The following is a 19,331-nucleotide window of genomic DNA, read 5'->3' on the forward strand; positions in this document are numbered from 1 at the left end:
TATCTTAAACGTTGCTTGATAATTAACGATTTAATCAATAATGTTTTACTTTATTTTTAAGGAAAAGAGGATGGCACCTCCCTTTATTTTATTACCCAGCAAACTTTATTTAAATAATATAACGTCAACCTTTCAATGACGGACATGCCCAAACACCTACTAACCTTGAGCGACAATTTAAAACCATACTGTTACTAAATCCTATTATGAAAAATGGTTTCAATTATCTGCTCCAGCAATACATATTCATTGCATAATCCAATTTTACATTTTTAAGGCAAAAAGAATTAATTAATTCATTAGTAAATTGAAAAAGAAAATAACTTTTAACTAGTCTCTTGGTGATTTCAACCACAAAATGATAGCAGAGCAAGGTAGAAATGGTAGAAAATCAAGGTTATAGATTCAAAATACCCAAACAACATTTGTAGTAGTACTTAGAAAACATATAACAATGTTATAACTAGCAAAACCACCAAGAGTCTTTTATACCAAAACAACATAAAATTAAAATACTACTCATGAACTAGATTTGTGAATGTAAGAACCCCACAACATAGGCTTTCCTCAAATACGATGGCAAAGTAAACAAGGTTTCATTTTAGTCATTGAAGCCAGCCTCAACAACCTTGCCAACATCCAAGCGGGAAATACCAATGTTGAGAAGTTCGTTCGTTACCCCTTGCATCTTCTCTTTACCCACACAAGCAGATTTATTACAAGCAATGGTCAAAGCATTAGCACCAACACCAATCTTGTCTACCATTTCACAGCATTAAGACTTATAATCAAAAGCAAATGAATCTAACTTTGTATCCATAGTTTCTTAAAGTGTCAATGGTTTCTTGGTTTCTTTTCCATGTGAGAACTTTCTATTGGAGTTGATACCTTTTTTCCATCTCTTTAAGCTTGTAACGGTTTGTGTATATGTCACTTTGACGACTTCATCTTCACTATCAGATGAAGAGTATATCACTACATCAGTTTTGTTATATATCTTCAATGCTTGGTAGTCAGCAGGTGATACTGATACCAACTCTCTTAATCTTTTTTTTATTCAGTTGCACTGTCCTCTTCAAGCATCCGTTGCTGTTTAGGACCCTAAAACCAAAAAATTATACAAATGAGATTAGATGTTTTTAGTAAAGGGCCATCAATTTTAGTTCTATCACGTTTTGGCCAAGTTGGGCCCTTAATGTTAAAAACTGGCATTGGAATAAGTACCTTTCCTTGACGAATAACTTTTGGGGGTATCCGCATCATGTCCACTACAGTAGACGGGTCAGACACTCTATCACCAGCATCGATGACAAGATTAAGTCCCTGGAATAAGTACCGTTAAAAAAATTAAATTCTCTTAACAACCATGTATACTGAAAGAAATGTAGACAAGATGGGCAGGGCTCGTAGCAGGACAAAATCAACTTATAATTAGTTAATGCGTTAATTATCACTACAAAATCAAGTTTATTACAATGATAATGAAGCTTATTAAATAGAACAGGTTAGGAAGCTAAACTTATTAGCTATAGACTTGGACTAAAAGCCCATTAGATGATTTTACCTGTTCCTGCTCGAGCTCAGATTTAACTTTTTCTAACCGCCAAAGTGCCAAAGTCATTAAAACACGACTTTGGCAATTTTCAGCCCATTAGATCCATTTGACCCCCTCCTTTAGCTCAAGTTTTTATTTGACCAAATTGAGAATAGATACCAGACCTATTTGGCCTTATCGTAAGTAGTTAATATTATAAACTGGGATATTTAGGGTACCACTGGTCCATATGTATCAGCTATTAGAACTGGATCAAGTATCCCTTGATTTTCCACTAGTGACCTGACACTGAAACAAAAAAGTGCAAGTATTAAACCATATCATCAACCTAAACTAAAAAGCTATATAGTAATTTACATAGAAATAGAAGGCAAACGGGCAACAAGCTGCACCGCCACTCCTTTTTGTATAGCAAAACTAAGACGTTTAAAAACTACATTCATCAATCGTGGCGTCATAACATTACAATGCACAGATGCAACTAAAAATCACCACAGATGCAACTAAAATTCTAATTATACATTAAGGAACGATGAGTACACTTTGATCCATAAACAGTACCTTGTGGAAATCAGAGATGCACCCATCTTGTCCAATACTGCTTGGCATACAACATCATCAGGTATGTGAACACCCAACGTTTTCTTTTTGGGTAAAAGGACACACTGTATTGGTAACGCTTTGCTTGCAGTTAAGATGAAAGTGTACTGTTTCACAAACCACCAAATAAAAGAAGAAAAAGAAACAAGAAATTATCAGAAGAGCTGTCAAACTAACAGAGGCCCCAAAATTGGACCAAATATATATTGAAAGAGGTGAACAAAAAACTATTTCTACTTTAAACTTAGAGGTGGTTTTTATGACTCATTTACTTAAGAATAGCTTGATATAAATCGTGTTTTGTCTCAAATGGGTTACATATTAAGATTAACTAAAATGAAGATACTTCAAATAAGCACATGGTAGCCCAAAGTTCTTTGTTATTGCATACGACCTCCTAAAATGTCTTATTCAAAGATTCAGATTATCATTGTAACAGTATTGTTTTTGTAATTCAAATTTACAGATTTAGTGTTTATGAGAATGAGCAAAAAATATATTTGTGAGTCAAAACAGCCTTATTTCAGTAGTTACCAAACCTGCCCCTCTTGCCACTCCAAATCTAACAGGATCAGGATAGTCAATATACACTTACGGGTCCTGGCACACAATGCTTCACAGCCAGGAAATAGTCAGAAAAGCCATAGCTGTTCCCACAAGGGAACCCAGTTGTATAGATATCTATGTCATGAAAAGAACGGCATAAAATGCTAAAGGGCTGCAAGAGCGATATAATTATATCCCACAAACATAAAATGGAAAGGCAAGCATTAATTATATCCACAGCTGCATCCAATTTCCACGAGTCTGCTCCCTCTGGATCAACTTCAATATAGAGCAAACCATGCTCCTAATATTTTTAATATGTGAGTGCCATACTAGTTTCATATTTAATTATAATAACATTTTACATAGATATAGAAGGCAAACGAGAAACATGCTACGCCTCTAATGCTTTTTGTATTACAAACCCGAGACGTTTCAAAACTACATTTATAGACCTTGACAATCATAAATATTAAATGGCCAGTAAGTATCTAACCATGTTGGAACCACACATATAATAACTGCCAATAATTGAAATCCCTATATCTAGTAAATATATAATGGACGTATTTACTCTTAAAGACATATAATAGGGTTTCCCATTAGATGATTGGAACTATGAGGACTAATGTTACACACATTTTTCACCAGAGGGTTGAAGATGAAAATACTCTCATTATAAATTGAGTGTCATTAACCCTAACTTAAGGTTAATCACATCTTAATACCTCACTAAATTCGTGTGTGTCATCCTCTCTTATTCGTGCATAACTCCAGCCGAATCTTCATCCCATTGTACTACAATCATCTTGTTTTGGGAACCCGAAAGCAATAACGATCATGCTTAATGCTCTTACAGGTTCCACAAGACGATATGAAATGTTTTATCACTCGAATCGAATCAATTTATTCCAACAAGCCAAACTAGAAACTACTGCATAAGAATTAAGTTTCGATACACATCATAGACGATAACCATATATGTATGTATGTATGTATATATATATATATATATAGGTGAAAGTTATTTTAGGACCACTCCTTATTTTAGGACCAATTAGGACATGTGTTTTTTGTAACTTCCACACCACCATCATCATCTCCGACTGCCACCATGATTTTCCGGCGACGGAAACCACCGGAAAATCATGTGTAAGTTATATACAACTTACATAACTTACACATGTGTAAGTTAACTGAAACATGATTTTCCGGCAACGGCGGTGGTCGCCGGAGCTGGAGGACCATGTTTTTGGTCGGAGATGATCATGGTGGTGGTGGTGGTGGTCGGTGATGATGATTATGATGTGATACTAAAACAACCCACCCCTATATATATATATATATATATATATATATGGTGGGGAAGTTATCTTTTTATAGTATATCTATATCTACTATCTTATAAACATTTTGCCCTTTTTTAAAATTTCAAACGATGATTTAAACTACCTAAATTACCCCTCACCTTTTTTTCATTAATTTAAACATCTCTACCTAATATACCTATAATACCCTTAAATCTCAACCACTCATTTTCTTCTCTTTCCTCAAATCATAACCACTCATGTTTTTCTCTCTCATCCATTATCATCTATTCCTATAATTCATTCAAAATCGTTTATCTCAAAAACCGTTTATTCGATAAATTATAAAAATTGTATGGGTGTTCTTAAAATTTCACGTTTTTTCATTAGAGATGTCGTTTGATATACTTTCGACGAATTTTTAAATCTGAGACTAAAGTATCTGGCTATTACACTTTATGACTTATCACCTCCTATGACCTATCACCCCACCATCTCACCGCCGCAACGTGCGGACACTTTCCCTCGTTATCTTATAAAGCATTTTGCCCTTTTTGAAAATCTCAATTCATGATTTGAGCTACCTAAAATACCCCTCTTATTTATTCACTAATTTAAACATCCTTAGCTAATATACCTATAATACCCTTAAATCTCAACCACTCATTTTCTTCTCTCTCCTCAAATCTCAACAACTCATTTTTTTTCTCTCTCCTGCATAAATCATTTTATTCATCTAATTCATTTAAAATCTTTTATCTGAAAAATCGTATATCAATAAATTATAAAAATTGTATGGGTGTTCTTAAAATTTCATGTTCTTTCTTTAGAGATGTCATTCGATATACTTTCGACGAATTTTTAAATACGAGGGCGGAGCCCATACGGATAAAGCATTTGGCTATCACACTCTATGACTTATCACCTCATATGACCTATCAACCCTACTATCTCACCGTCGCAATGCGCGGGTACTTTCCCTCGTAAAAGAAAATGATTTTTTGTTACACATTGTATCACCAAAAGAGTGAAACCATACCGCCACCAAGTGATCACATGGGTCGTCAGATGAAGACGTCAGGTCACCAAAGAAGTTTAAGAGTATTACCCATACACCCGGAAGCCTCATATATATTTGACTGCTGAATTGATAATGCTTCAACCAATTTCGATATCGAATCTATAGTAAAACAAACTTAACCAAATTAGGAGGTGATAATAAATATAAAAAACAAATAAAAACAAATATGGCTTAATAATAATGATAATAATGACAATACCTTTGATCATCTAAATTTAAGCTAATGTTGATGAAATGATTAATACTTGCATTTTTTCAATGTGGAAAATTAATGATACTTAGATATATTAGTTTTTTATTAACTTTTTTAAATGTTAGAATTAATTGCGAATGTGTGAAATTTAATGTCGTCGTCAGTTGTTGAAAAAGAAGTAATTACCTTGGGAAGACGAGGGGAAGCGTAGAAAAGACGCTTGTATTCTTGAGTTTTTTTTTTTAAAAGAAAAGAAAGGGGAAGATTGGATAGGGGAAGAAAGGATAGAAGATTATATTTATAAAAGCCATTCTTGAGTTTGAAAGGAAAGTGAAAGAAAAATAATTGGAACAATCGCCGAAAACCTGCAACCACCGCCGGAAACTTGCAACCACCGCCGGAAACCTCCAACCACCGCCGGAAACCACCCTTTCCACCTGCAACCACCCCTTCCACGCAACCACCACCGGAAACCTGCAACCACCATCTGCAACAACCGGAAACCTGCAACCACCGCCTGCAACCACCCCCTGCAACGCAACCACCCCCTGCAACGCAACCACCACGGGAAACCTGCAACTACTACCTGCAACCACCACTTCCACGAGTTTCCTTACAAATCAGGCCAAAATGGCCAGAAAACTTTTGGGGGAAAAAACCTTGATTTTTCCTTCCCTTCACTTTCTTTTCTTTTGGAAAAAAAACTCAAGAATGCAAAAAGGTGATTTTTCTTATCTTTCCCTTTCTTTTCCTTTAGAAAAAAAACTCAAGAATGCAGCCTAGGGCTTTTCTTAATAAATATTACTAGTGATTTGAAACGATCACCAGGTTGTTTTCGTGATGGCTGGAAAGACATGAGGTTATTGTTGTTGGAGATAAAAGGAGTTCCTGACAGCCGGAATGATAGCGATGTTGCGGCGGCAAAGTAGCAGCAGCTGTTGCTCATTTGCAGCGCCATAGACGAACTTAAAAGTTACTTTACGAGGACTTTATGAAGTATCTCATATTTCTGTAGTAGTGTACAATTATGTCATGACCCCTGGTTTATAAGCGTTTAGGGTGTTGTGTTTTTTCGACGGAGGAGAATTCTCTAAAGTTATTTATAACTTTATTGGTAAAGTTGGTGATCCTAACCCTTGATTTAAAATTAAGGATCAAGATTTAATTATGATCTTTGAATCTTGACCTTTGATTTCAAGATTCAAGGGTCCTCATCCTTTTTAGACTTGGGCAAGTCTAAGAGGAGCGATGTGACGGAAGGAAGGAGGGGCGAAAAGTTGTCTTTTAAAAAAAAAAAAAATAGAAATGGGTGAATTTTGGAGAGTAGGCTGTGCATGTGGCATGTGGGGTAAGAAAAGTTGTCTATCAAAAAAAGTAGAAATGGGTGAATTTTGGAGAGTATGGCGATTTGCATCATATGATGTGTGTGGAGTAGGGAAAGTATTTTAAAAAACACTTAAAAAACTAGCTGGTATCCTCTTCTCCCTCCCTCCAACATTCACTTTTCAGTGCTTTTCGTGCGTTGTCAGAAGGGCATGGGCGACCTGTGTGGTTCGCCAAGGGGGCAGTTCACCCAAGAGTGTAATGTTGGGGGCGACTTTGGGTGAAAAAGGTGGGTTTTTTTATAGTGATGATTTTTTAAACGTCTGTTTTTTCTTTTCATATAAATAGATAATATTATTTCAATATAGAGTATTAAACTATCACTTTTACAAGTGTAAGATATAGACACAATTTTCTTCATATATTATTTCTTTGTATAAAGTTATCTTTGAGTTATGGAGTCAACGATAAACATCAAACTCAAATGGACTTGGTTGACTAGCTTGAGAAAATGTTTGATCATTGTTACTGACATCACCATCTTTTAGTCGGGTCAAATAGTTATGATCCTGCATACCAAAAAACTTAAAATCATATAGAAGTCTCTATTTCTCACACATGTTCAAAATATACGGATATACCGATCATCTAAACCAGCAGACATGGCCAAACAATGTGTTGTATCATATATAATACTTTAGATCATTGCTATTATGTGGTTTCGGACCTTCCAATGAATGCAAACAATTTGACAGCTTAACTATGATACAAATATGTTCATCAAGTAGAACAACATTTTCTTTTGAACAACGAACACAGAAAGGGCCTTTGATAGTAGCATGGATTTCGTCTCGTTACACTTATTATCAATTTAGAAATTACTCACATAGATCACAATCATAATAATAGGAATAGAAAAATACCTTGGCATTCGAAGATGTCGATGACCCGACTCTTACCCTCGAGGCCAATATGGCTTGTTGATTCAAATTTTATTTAAGGAGCTCTGAGTGGAAAATTGGATTATACTTGTTGAGTTGTTTATAAGATATTGGATTGTAGAGTCGATATGACGAATAACATCTTTATCAAAATTTGGAATCCCTGCCTACTTCAACCATGTAGTTATTTTTAAATCCTCCATCTACTTTCCCTGCCTACACTATATTATTGAGTTTTACATGTAAAATTAAAAAAAAAAAACAAAAAGTTAACATTACGTTTATTGGAAATGAAGGCTCATATTTAACCTACTATATAAAAATCGAGAAAATGATTTGTACTGCAGACTTTATCTAAGATTAGGTACAACCTCTTTTAAAAAAGTTACAAGTTAAACCTTTGAATTTAATAAACATATATAATCCCTCTGAATTTTATATAACCTCCCCTCAATTTTACATAATCCCCCCTACTTTACCTAAGATAAGTACTGCATGTTTTACCTAACATTTTCCCATAAAAATTATAACCCACATGTTGAAAGTATAGAAAAAGTGGGACAACGAATCGACCAAAATACACTTAATGAATTAAATTACTATCGACTCTTAATATTAAATTGCACCATTAGTCCATTATATTATAAAACATCTCTACTAACCCCGTTTAAATCAAATTACTTCACCTACACCAATTGATGTTGCCACTACCGTCACCATCCGTCGCCGCCATCATATCACCGTCATCGCCAACTTGCAACCGCATTGCACGATTACCATGCTCGTCTATGTATATAATTAGGCTTTAACAGTAAATCTAGATGTGGCCTAACCACAATCGATCACAAGCTTTGGTTTAAAATTTTTAATAACATTGAATATTTAAGTGATCTAAATATAAGATCTTGCAAAAACGGAAATAAGAACAAACAAGTATATTGTTGGAATCGTTAAGCCTGATGGCTTTGGCTGGGTTCGAAACACTTCATACACAACATTTTGCGTTTTTTTTAATTATTTTTTGTCAAATAAAAACAAAGCATTCATTTAAATGAAGGATAAGATGAAGTAACAATCAATTAGCCAGCTGGCAACTGCTTTTCACTAGCCATTCATTTCTCTTTACTCCATAAAAATATCCCCACCAAGTTCCAAAATCCTTATTGGTCATGGAGGGGTACCCTCGCGGCAACGTATAGCGGTGGTAGTGTAATAACAACAATGGCGGTGGTTGGTGGAAACTGTAGCATGTGGCGGTGACAATCAGGATATTAATTTAAATATAATTAACCTAAAATGAAGAAGTTTAATTATTTTAAAAGTTAAATAATTTATATTATTAAAAGTATTATAGATATGTTAGATGTTATAAATAATAAAAATAATAGCAATAAAGTCGTCTTTCATAAGAAGAACTGATAGTGGTAGTGGTTTGATTCGAATCCAAAGGGATATTAACCTAAATAGACAAAATAAGAAGTGTATTTTATGAATTGTACAGGCTTTTTAAAACTCTCCAATCTAGACAAATCAACCGTGCTATAGTCCCAAAAATCACACGGAAATCTTTATCCAATAAAAAGTTGGCACTTGTCTTTCCCTCTAAACACCTCGTTATTCTATTTCTTCTTCATTCGTGAATCGTGAGCAGACCCTTCATTTTTTTTAGCCAAAACCAGTTTTTTATTCCCTTTCCTCCCTAAAACACCACCATCTCCTTCAATAACTAGGTGTTCAGCCCTCTGAATTCACCACGAGTCCAGCCTTGAAGTAACGAGTTACACCAGATGACGTTGTGTATCATTGTGTAACAAGATGAATTAACGGCAGTGGTACAGTTTACGTGACAATTTCAGAGGTCACCGTTCAGGTGTATCCACTGAATGATTGACAAATGTAATGCAAGAACAGATGAAATCAGATTTTGAAGACCCCTTTGGTTAGGTAAAAACCGTTTATATGTAGTATAGATGTGGTAGTGTGATCCAACCATCGTAAAATAAACTTGGTATATATTTATCTTGGTAATGATTTAAGGTACGTTACCATGACTAGCGAGACCAAAAATTAATGTTGAACTCACACGAGTAACTCCAAAACCAAAGTACTCTTAATAGCGCCTTTCTTCGGATCCACCAATTATGTGAGGCCGAACTAGTGTATATCCCCAGTTGTATCAGTGTCTTCATCCAAACGAATAGCAGCCAATACAAAAGAAAGATACAATTGAGTGAGAATGCTTATAGGCCACATGTTTAAAGACTCACAAAATTGAGATGATGGTGGTATTCTTGTTGTTTACTTGATTGAAGGAGGTGATCTTTTGGGAGAAAACCGGAAAAGAGAGAAAAAAAAAACTGATGTTTTGGGTACACAAACAAAGAAGAAAGAAAAAGATGAGGTGTTTAGAGAAGACCACGTGTCACATTTTTGTTGGATGAAAACTTCCGTGTGATATTAAGGGTTGTAGCACGGATGTTTGGTCTAAATTGAGAATTTTTCAAAAACGTGCCCATTTTATAAAATACCCATTTTTATTTGTTTATTTACGTAAATATCGCGAATCCAAAAGTGAAAAACAAATTATTTAATTATGTGAATTTCTAACTTCTTCATATTTAACCCGAGGTAAATAATAAATTATGTTTCTTTTTAAATATAACTAAAAAATTTCAAACTAATAATATCTTTATCTTTATATTTACTCTTATATAAAGGAAACGACCTTTTTTTTTTTAGTTAATTTTATTTTTGAATTATCAGAATTACTCTTGACTTTTTATGTTTTATAATTTACACTCTAAACCTTTATTTTAATAATTAACACTTTAAGTTCTTATTTTCTAAATTTTCCATTATCATAATTACATCATGTTACACCATTTGACATCGCTACAACCATCAATAGTATCATCAACGACACCACTATACCATCTTTCACTACCGCCGCTATATTGCGCAGGTACCAAGCTCGTTATTGAATTGAATTCTATCATAGCCTTTTTAGTGTAGAAATTGATAGGGTGATGTTATAGACATCAAACCATCTCCATCGGTAACATGATACATTGATACTCGATCGGTCGGATATAAAGTTGGTAAACAAATATTAAACAAAGCCAAATGCGGATTATACCGGTCAGCCAACGTATAGTTGGTCAAAGCTCTTGCAAACATTCCATAATCTTTATTTGTTTCTTTCCTTTATTTTTTTATTTAACACTTTGTTTTTACTTTTTATATTCCTAGCATGGTACCCGTGTAATGCGACGGTGATGTTAGTGACGACGGTCTAATGGTGACGGCGATTGGTAGTGATGGTGGTGACGGTTGAGGCGACGTCGAATGATATACACTGATTTAAATGTAATTTATGTAAAAGTGATAGTGGAGATATTTTAGAAGATAAGATTTAAGGTGTAATTTAAGTAATTTGTTATAAGTAGTAAAGAAGGAGGAATTAAGGGTAAATTGGTCATTTCCAAACTCTTATTTTTATAACTTTTTTAACATGATAACATAATTTTTATAATGGAATTAAGGGATTGGGTCTTGTTCTTGTCGTGATCATCATGTTTCTTCTTTATCTCTTCAACTAACAATTGCTACTACTTTGAAGAGGAAGGAGTCCAACTAACAATGAGATATTTTCTTTTCCCCTAATGGCCCCAAAGTCACGTGATATCTCGATTCACGATTAGAAATATATTTTCTTTTCCAATGAAACCAACTTCCATCCATCTTCATCCTCTTATTGTAAATAACGATCATCATCATCATCCTCTGGCTACTATTGTAACCAACTCATGTGTATTGGTTGTTTCAGGTCTGGCTACTGCATTGTCATCTTAGAAACATGATGGTTGCTTTCGTATTTGTATTTAAATTGTCAAACATGTTTCTAAGATATCGGTAGGGCGCATGGTTGATACTCATTCGACCCGCATAGTAGCCAGACCTAACAGACATGTATTTCTTTTTTTCAGATTCTCGGCAGACAGGTATGATTTTCTAAACATTTCTCATTTTCCGTCTTGCAATCCTTTGTGCCCAGAGGTCCCTATGGAAACAGTCTTTCTACCTTTGTGTAGAGGTAAGACTGTCTACAGCTTACCTCCTCAATACCTCGCGTAGAGATTGGATCTTGTGATCATCATGTTTTTCTTTATCTCTTCAACTAACAATTGCTACTACTTTGAAGAGGAAGGAGTCCAACTAACAATGAAATATTTTCTTTTCCCCTAATGGCCCCAAAGTCACGTGATATCTCGATTAGAAATATATTTTCTCTTTCAAAAAAAAATCTTCATTCATCAATAATACTCCTGGTCATGACTCGCGTTTACACTTTACACAACTGATGCTTTTCCCCCTTAAAAATATTTGGTTTACACGAGTGATGGTTGGATGATCCGCCCCTTGACGGTTGAATTTCCGGCGAGGGGTCTTGTTTTCCGGCGAACTTTATTTCAGATTTCTTTCACTTAGGGTTTGTGCGGAATCATGTTTTGAACAGTTTGGTTGTGGTTTCATGCATTAATTCAAAGATACAAGTGAGTTATCGGCATATTAAGTTTTCTGGCGAGGGTTTCACATTTTCCGGCGAGTGTCTTGGTACCATAGATCGGTTTAATTGTTGGTCAAGGTTTGTTCGGAATTCTTTTGTGAGTGTTTTGGTACCATTTTCGTGACTTAATTCGAAGAATTGAAGGTTTTCTGGTGAAAATTTACCAGTTTCCGGCCTCCGTGTTCTGCAAATCACATTTTCCGACCTGCTGTGTTTTGTTGTTGAAATTTGTTTCCTGAAAATACTCATTTGCAGAAGACGATTTCACTCGCATTTGCCGAAATGGAGTGTTTTGTGAATTTATCAAAGATATAGGGGTTTTTTTTTAAATATTTTTGGAGAAGATGAAATATAGATATGGAGGCTTTGATAGGGAATTGGGCGAAGCCACATTCGTCGGCATCACAAGCAAAGAACCATTGAAAGAAACTCCATAAGAAGCCGAAGGAGAAAAACTTCCCTAATGCACTCACTTGTTTCCTACATATATATCACAGTGTGAAAATTATTTAAAAAAATATATTTGTGAACATAAATGCATAAAATCGGATAGGCATTCAAAGAGACAGTTGGCAAGTTTGGCACCGGAAGGGGTATGGAAGCTGTTAATGAGATGGGCGGTTGCAGTTCCACTCGGGTATATGAGCTTAAAGTCAACGACCATGATCTGTATATCAAACCCGTCATCAAATATGTTTAAAATTTCGTTACTAACTTATACTCGTAATAGTGTTGGATTCCTTATTAAAATCTTATAAAAAGTATGTATTTTGATTTTGTATTTACCAGAGGATGTTTTTTTGGGTTGTTGTTTATAATATAACTTATAAAATAAATTAAAATGAAAATAAAATTAAAAATTGACTGGCAACTTGATGGAAGACCCGATAAAAATGTTTTAGCCGATTTTTTTTTAGGACGGAATTTTGTTTTGACCTCAATAAAGTAAAAAAGTGACAAATTGATGTACTTTCTAAGTAAAAAGCCCTAAAAAAAACTATCCCATTGCTACTCATAAACTAGTTTAAATTCTTAAAATGAAACTTAAACTTCATGAAATATTTTGTAACTAGTTTTATACTCAGGGCGTTACTCTGAAAAACGTAACGATAATCTGCGAAGTATATAAGACCGGCGATCCATACATAATGATAAACACACATTACAAAAGCGTATCATAAAGGTAAAAAAGTCTTGTATAAAGTATTTTAAAAGATAACGTTTTTGGCATAGCATAAATATTACACTATATGTTATACTCATCTCTTGGTCTATGATTAACCGGTCGTTGACCATAGGTTTGCAACACCCTACTTACTATGCTATAGAGTTTGCTTACATTTGTTAGTTTTGGTTCAAGTGTTGGCTTATAAAAAGTATACAATGACATGAAGTTGTTGGTGATCAAACAAAAGAAGATAATATAGCATGAGGAAGTAAAGGATCCAAGATAAAGAAGATGTTTTGGTGACAAAATGTAAGGAATACCAAAATTTATGGGCGAAGCCAAGAAATTTAAAAGTTTAAGGAGCAAAACATAAATAAATCAAAGTTTGTTATCAAAGCTAAAAAAATCAATAGTTTAAAAGAAAAGATATAAAATATTAACCTTTGTGGTCAAAACATAAAAAAATAAAAGTTCGATATTAAAGTTTAAAAAAAAAAATTACTGTAGCTAACTCTTCTTTAATTGTTATATATAATAATTTATGATTTTATTTTTCTCTATGGTCATAGATAAATTTTTTAGCATAATAGTATTTTAATTAATGTAAATAAAAGAAATGTTAATTATAAAAGATTATTAAAAAGTAATTTGGCTGGATTGTTAATGAGAATGAGAAAATTAGATTTAGTTGGGTTAGATAGGTATAAGAGTGAGAGATTAATTTTTTAATGAATAATATGAGTTAGTTAATCTGTAAATGAGGATGGTGTCATAAGCTCCTAAGAAATAACCGAATTTATCAATCTTGTTAGTGTTTGGCAAATGTCAAATTTTCTTATCATCGATTAGTGGGTGAAAATGGTTGACTGATCTAAGTCAACAATGTTAATGGAATGAGATATATCCAAATCTAGATAACTAGAAAATTAAAAGTTAATGATATTATTGAATTGAATTTTAGCCTTTTTAGTGTGGAAATTGATAGAGCGATGTTATAGACCTTATAAGCTCCTAAAAAATAAACCTATTTATTAATCTTGTTAGTGTATTTGGCAAATGTCAATTTTTTTTTTTTTTATCATGGATTAGTGGGTGAAAGTGGTTGACTTAACTAAGTCAACAATGTTAATGGAATGAGATATCCATAACTAGATAAGTGAAAATAATGCAAACAAAAGTTCGATATGAGCCAAGTGGTGAAGTGGAGGAGAGGCCTGAATTTTTTCTTAACATTATATTTTGATATAATTTTTCAAACGAATACAAATAAAATAACATTACTAAACAAGAAATCGAGGGTGGCCCGGACCCCAATGGACCCTAAAATAAATCTGCCATTGAGCCAAACACAATGATAAGTTGATATAAATGGGCTTAAATCAGTAGGAGTGAGAAAAACCGAACCAAAAATCGAAAAAACCATGAAAACTGAACCGAAAAAACAAAAATCCAAAAACCATTGGTTTTGGTTTTTTAAAAACCGAAAGTAATGGTTTGGTTTTTATTTTTATTGAAAAATCGAACCATAAAAATCGAACCGAACCAAAAATATATATTGTTTACTTTATTTTATATTTATATCATATTATTATTATTAATTTTTGGTAAATATGTTAATATATTTGTAACTTTAGGTGTATATAATAATATCATCTATATGTTTTAAGTGAAAATATACAAAAAGATTGATTTGTTTTAATAATTGTATAATCAAACAACGCATAAAACATATAAACAGTTATATATAAAATTTGTTTGAAGTTTATACAACTTACTTTAATTAGATTTCTTGTCATTGTTTACTAATATTGTTTTGAAAACTTGTTGAAATTAATTATGGTGTAATTATAGGTGATAAACTTATAAACTTTTCAAACTCAATTAGACTCAAACCACAAGTGGTTAAAAACCGACTAAAACTGAACCGAAATATCTTCAAACCGAAAAAACTAAAACCCAATGGTTTTAGTTTTCAAAAACCGAATTGAAACGGTTCGGTTTCAATTTTAGTCAAAAACTAACCGAAACCGAACCGTACTCACCCCTATAAATCAGTATAATTTTGAGTGCCAATGAAGGAGATATCAACTGACAATTTATATAAGGGGACTATGACAAGGTATTCTCGATTTTATCCACACGTCTTGGATTCAATTATTTGAAGTGAGTTTGTAAGGTTTTTCGTGGATTCTCTATGATCCTACCTATATTGGCTGGAGTCCACACTCTGATAATCGAACATTTATAAAAAACTGTAATTATGAGTGCAATGACTTTATGTGATTCTGACTATTTATGATAGGTGCAAGTGAAAAAGGATAAACATTTTGGATTAACTCTGAGTCCACCTACACAAGATGTACAACGAAAACAAAATATAACAAGATATAAAATAGGTTAACAATAAACACAAGTATATCAAGTAACCCGACTGGCAAGTGGTTCAAATCTAGATAAAGACTAGTTATGAACCACGATTCAGATATGGATATGAACAATAAAGAACAAGTGCTAGAAACTATATAAATACTAATTATATTCAAGTATTATGGCAATGAGTCGAGATGTATTTTTTAATGTATTTTATTTATTTCTATAAACAAAATACAAGAGTTGTTGCGGAACAAAGATAATCACACTTGTGAAAATATCTAAACAACCCTAGAAATACAAATGATCTATGCAACAAGGAATTACTCGTAAGAATACTTAGAGTAATATCACACGTTGCAATTGCCAAAGTTCCCAGCATTTTTGAAAGTGTGAGAAGTCTTATATTTATAGGCAAACATGTCTTGATGACATGGCAATATGCCGTAAAAATATGGTTGGATGCATTTATGGATTTGTGGGACATGTTTGTTTAAGGTAAAGTATGTAAGTTTCTTTGATGTGACTTGACATACTTTATTCCCAACCTTTTGCTAAAACTTTTCCAATCCCAGGTATAAAGTAATTAACCGGGTAAAGGTAGTTAAAGCTGCAAAAAGACTTTCCTCGTAATCAGTGAAAAAGTGTTGTAAATACTTTTTCACTGAGCCTCTTCAAATTCTTCAATCAGGTAAGATCTTCTCTGAGCTCTGCTTCTGAGATGATCTTCTTCTCCAGTCTTCAGTCTTTGACTTAGTCTGAACGTCTTCAGTGTTGGTTGATTCTGAATCTGAAGTGAAGCTTCAGTAAGCTTTATTCTGAATGTCTTCAGAATCCTGAGCAAGCTTTCTTCACTGAACTTGGTCGATTTTTGAACAAATCATACTTGGTCGATTTTTGACCTAACAAATTCCCCCTATTTGTTCTAAAATAGTTCATGTATTTTAGACTTCTATCTATACAGGTTTGTAAGTCTAAAAATACAAGTTTTTGTTTAAGTTGTAATAATATTTCTAAGGACATCTCATAGATCATGATGCCTTAAGAAAATTTTCTTGTTTATTTTTCTAACTTAAACTATTTCCCAATAACATGATGTAACTTGCAACTATATAAAAGATACTGAGATGATTGTTCGGTTACAAGTACAGAAATGAAAATGGAAAATATTTACAGGTACAAATATTTACAAAAAGATATGACTACTTCTTCGCAGGCCTTGAGCCAGAAGGTGCGCCAGTAGCCTTTCTTTTCGGAGAACTGATCTTCCCAAATAATCTTTCCTCCATCTCAACTTTGGCCTTCATTTTCTGTTGGATCTTCAGCATCCAGGCGCCAGTTAGATGAGACTTCAGTTTTCCTTTTAGAACAGTGATTATCTCCTTGTGCTCAGAATACCCAAACTTATGCACTGAAACCTGCTCATATTCTTCTTCTGCTCTACCTTCTTTCTTCACAATCAGATTGAACAATTTTAGACCATCTTCCTTCAGAATTTGTACGTCAAGGATCTTTGCAGGGTGGCACCTGTGTTTCATATAATAATCATACTGATCCTTTTCATGTTTATCCTTCACTTGAGCAACTTCTTTAGAAATAGGTATGAATGTAGAGAGGTTAGAATCTCGAGCATGTTTTCTTGTAGACCTTGGGCCAGTTTGTTTGGGCTTCAGAGGTGGCCTACAAATTTCCTTCTCAACCTTCAGAACGCTGGCCATAATTTCTTTTCTTTTAATCTCCATCTCTTTCTTCCTGTTCTTCACCAGATCTTCAATAGATAATTTGAAGGTGAGATGGTCCAGCTTTTGTTCTTAGGGAGAATACTTCACCCCATATTCATACTCGGCCATTTCTTCCAAGGCCTTCTGCACTCTTGCATCATGTTTGATCTTCTGATATCGTTCCACAGTGAGACCAAGAGCTGCAGCATCTACCAATACAATGGTACCCATTGCCAAGTGTTGGGCCATTTCCTTTTCTTTAGGTTCTCTCCACATAATAAACTGGTTGGAGACTTGTCTTTGAAGGGCTTCCAACTTTTTCTGATCAGCATCCAAATCTGGCAATGGATAACCATGCTCATCAACATTCTCACCTACCACAAAACCAGAATCCTTAGTACCCTTCTTCTTTGGTTCCTCAACCATCTGAGCTTTACCTTTGTCTTTCTTATCTTGTTCGGATGGTTGGGGTTCAGATTGTTTCTTCAGTTGTTGTTCCCCCTCAGATTGTTTCAAGGTTGCTTCCTTCATTTCTTGTGCACTGGACAACAAACCAATTGGCAATTCACTTCCCCCTTTGGGGACCTCGACAGGCAGTTGTGCATATAATTCAATGGCCTTTTGCATGCCTTTAAGAGGTTCCCAACTCTGCTGCAAAACGCTATCCGAAAAACCCTTTGCCATTGAGGCAAATTGAGACCTCAATATGAAAGAGGAGTTCAGATTTAGCTTTTCATGTTCAAAGACTTCCTTCAGTAATCCCCTTTCTTCTTCAGATAATGCACCAGAGGGGGGAGGAGCAACAACTCCTGACTGCTTTTTGAACAAGGCCAGGATCTCATCTAGTTGCTTCGACTGGTTCTGAACTTGTTGATCAAGAGTTGACACATAATTTTTCATTTCATTAACAGCTTTGTCAACCTTGTCATTTGTTGCCTTGGAGACTTCAGAAACCATCGACCTGACCTTCTCTTCAACCTTCTCTGCCACTGACACTGAAATCTGAGAAATAAGATCTTCAGAGAATACAGACTTCAATGTCTCAGAAACCTTTTCACCAACAGAATCACCAAGGGACTTCTTATCAACACTTGGCTTCTTTCCCAACTCACCAACTTGTTTTTCAACTGCCAAGAAAGAGTTTTGAATCATAAGTACCCAGGATTGCAGATTCGCAACAACTGAAGTCTGCACATCCCTCTTGGTCAGCTTGAAGGCTTCACCAATTGCCCTACTCAATCCATTGCATGCCACAACCAATTCTTGCAACTTCCCAACCACCAAGCCCTCATTAACTGCAATTTTAGTAAATTCAGTGCCCATAACATCCTAGGCACCCTTCAGATCGGCCAGAGACTTGGTGTTGGCAGTCAGAGATTTAGATAAGCCCTCAACCTGAATAAGTAGGTTGTGGACTTCGGTTTGTGATTTCTCTAACTGAGCTTTCATACTGAGATGTGGAGCAAATGAAGTGGAAGCTGAAGCAACACACATGTATTGCATTAAAAACGGTTGATGTGGAGCAGATGGGTCTTTCGAAACAAAGTTGATGAAGATGGTCATGTAATCAGAAACAAGGCCAGACTTGTTGCAAAGGGTAATGCACAAGAAGAAGGAGTTGATTTCGATGAGACTTTTGCACCAGTTGCCAGACTTGAAGCTATCAGAATATTTATTTAAAATTAATAATACTAGAATATTGTAACAACCGTTTGAAGTATAAGACTAGAATATTGTAACAACCATGTATTTAAATGTAACTTACTTTTTTAAACAGTTACATCGTAAACGAATATATGTTAATACTAATCGGTAGACTTGTTTTGTTAATAATGTCTAGACCATACAAATATAACAACAAATGAAATCAAAGAATAAAATACATAAACTATACTTCATAAATAAATTGTCAATATAAGTTCAATTTCAATGTATACAACATATATTGAAAGTGCTAAC

The 19,331-nt window shown here is 34.2% G+C and overlaps 1 protein-coding gene and 1 long non-coding RNA gene across 2 annotated transcripts; both read right to left on the reverse strand.

The window, feature by feature from the left end:
* Positions 1-381: 381 nt before the first annotated feature.
* LOC122590819 lies at positions 382-6,240 on the reverse strand. Its single transcript, XM_043762988.1, has 7 exons — positions 6,108-6,240; positions 5,750-5,868; positions 2,751-3,005; positions 2,117-2,262; positions 1,774-1,843; positions 1,225-1,323; positions 382-1,101 (listed from the first exon to the last, which is right to left on the reverse strand). The coding sequence occupies exons 1-7, from the start codon at positions 6,238-6,240 to the stop codon at positions 1,054-1,056; spliced, it is 870 nt and encodes a 289-aa protein (XP_043618923.1). The 3' UTR covers positions 382-1,053.
* Positions 6,241-8,952: 2,712 nt separating this feature from the next.
* LOC122594344 lies at positions 8,953-9,898 on the reverse strand. Its single transcript, XR_006322969.1, has 2 exons — positions 9,593-9,898; positions 8,953-9,425 (listed from the first exon to the last, which is right to left on the reverse strand). It is a non-coding gene; the product is annotated as an uncharacterized LOC122594344 (long non-coding RNA).
* Positions 9,899-19,331: the final 9,433 nt, after the last annotated feature.

The sequence above is a fragment of the Erigeron canadensis genome, chromosome 3 (assembly GCF_010389155.1).
Source record: "Erigeron canadensis isolate Cc75 chromosome 3, C_canadensis_v1, whole genome shotgun sequence".
NCBI lineage: Eukaryota > Viridiplantae > Streptophyta > Magnoliopsida > Asterales > Asteraceae > Erigeron > Erigeron canadensis.

What these genes read in the sequence shown, in the direction of transcription:
- LOC122590819 (XM_043762988.1), bottom strand. Translation starts at nt 6,240, where the DNA reads ATGGCGCTGCAAATGAGCAACAGCTGCTGCTACTTTGCCGCCGCAACA. An exon ending in ATGGTGGTTGCAGGTTTCCG is followed by an intron (nt 3,006 to 5,749) that starts GTGGTGGTTGCG and finishes TAAAAATATTAG; the next exon opens with GAGCATGGTTTGCTCTATAT. An exon ending in AAGTTATTCGTCAAGGAAAG is followed by an intron (nt 1,102 to 1,224) that starts GTACTTATTCCA and finishes TTTTGGTTTTAG; the next exon opens with GGTCCTAAACAGCAACGGAT.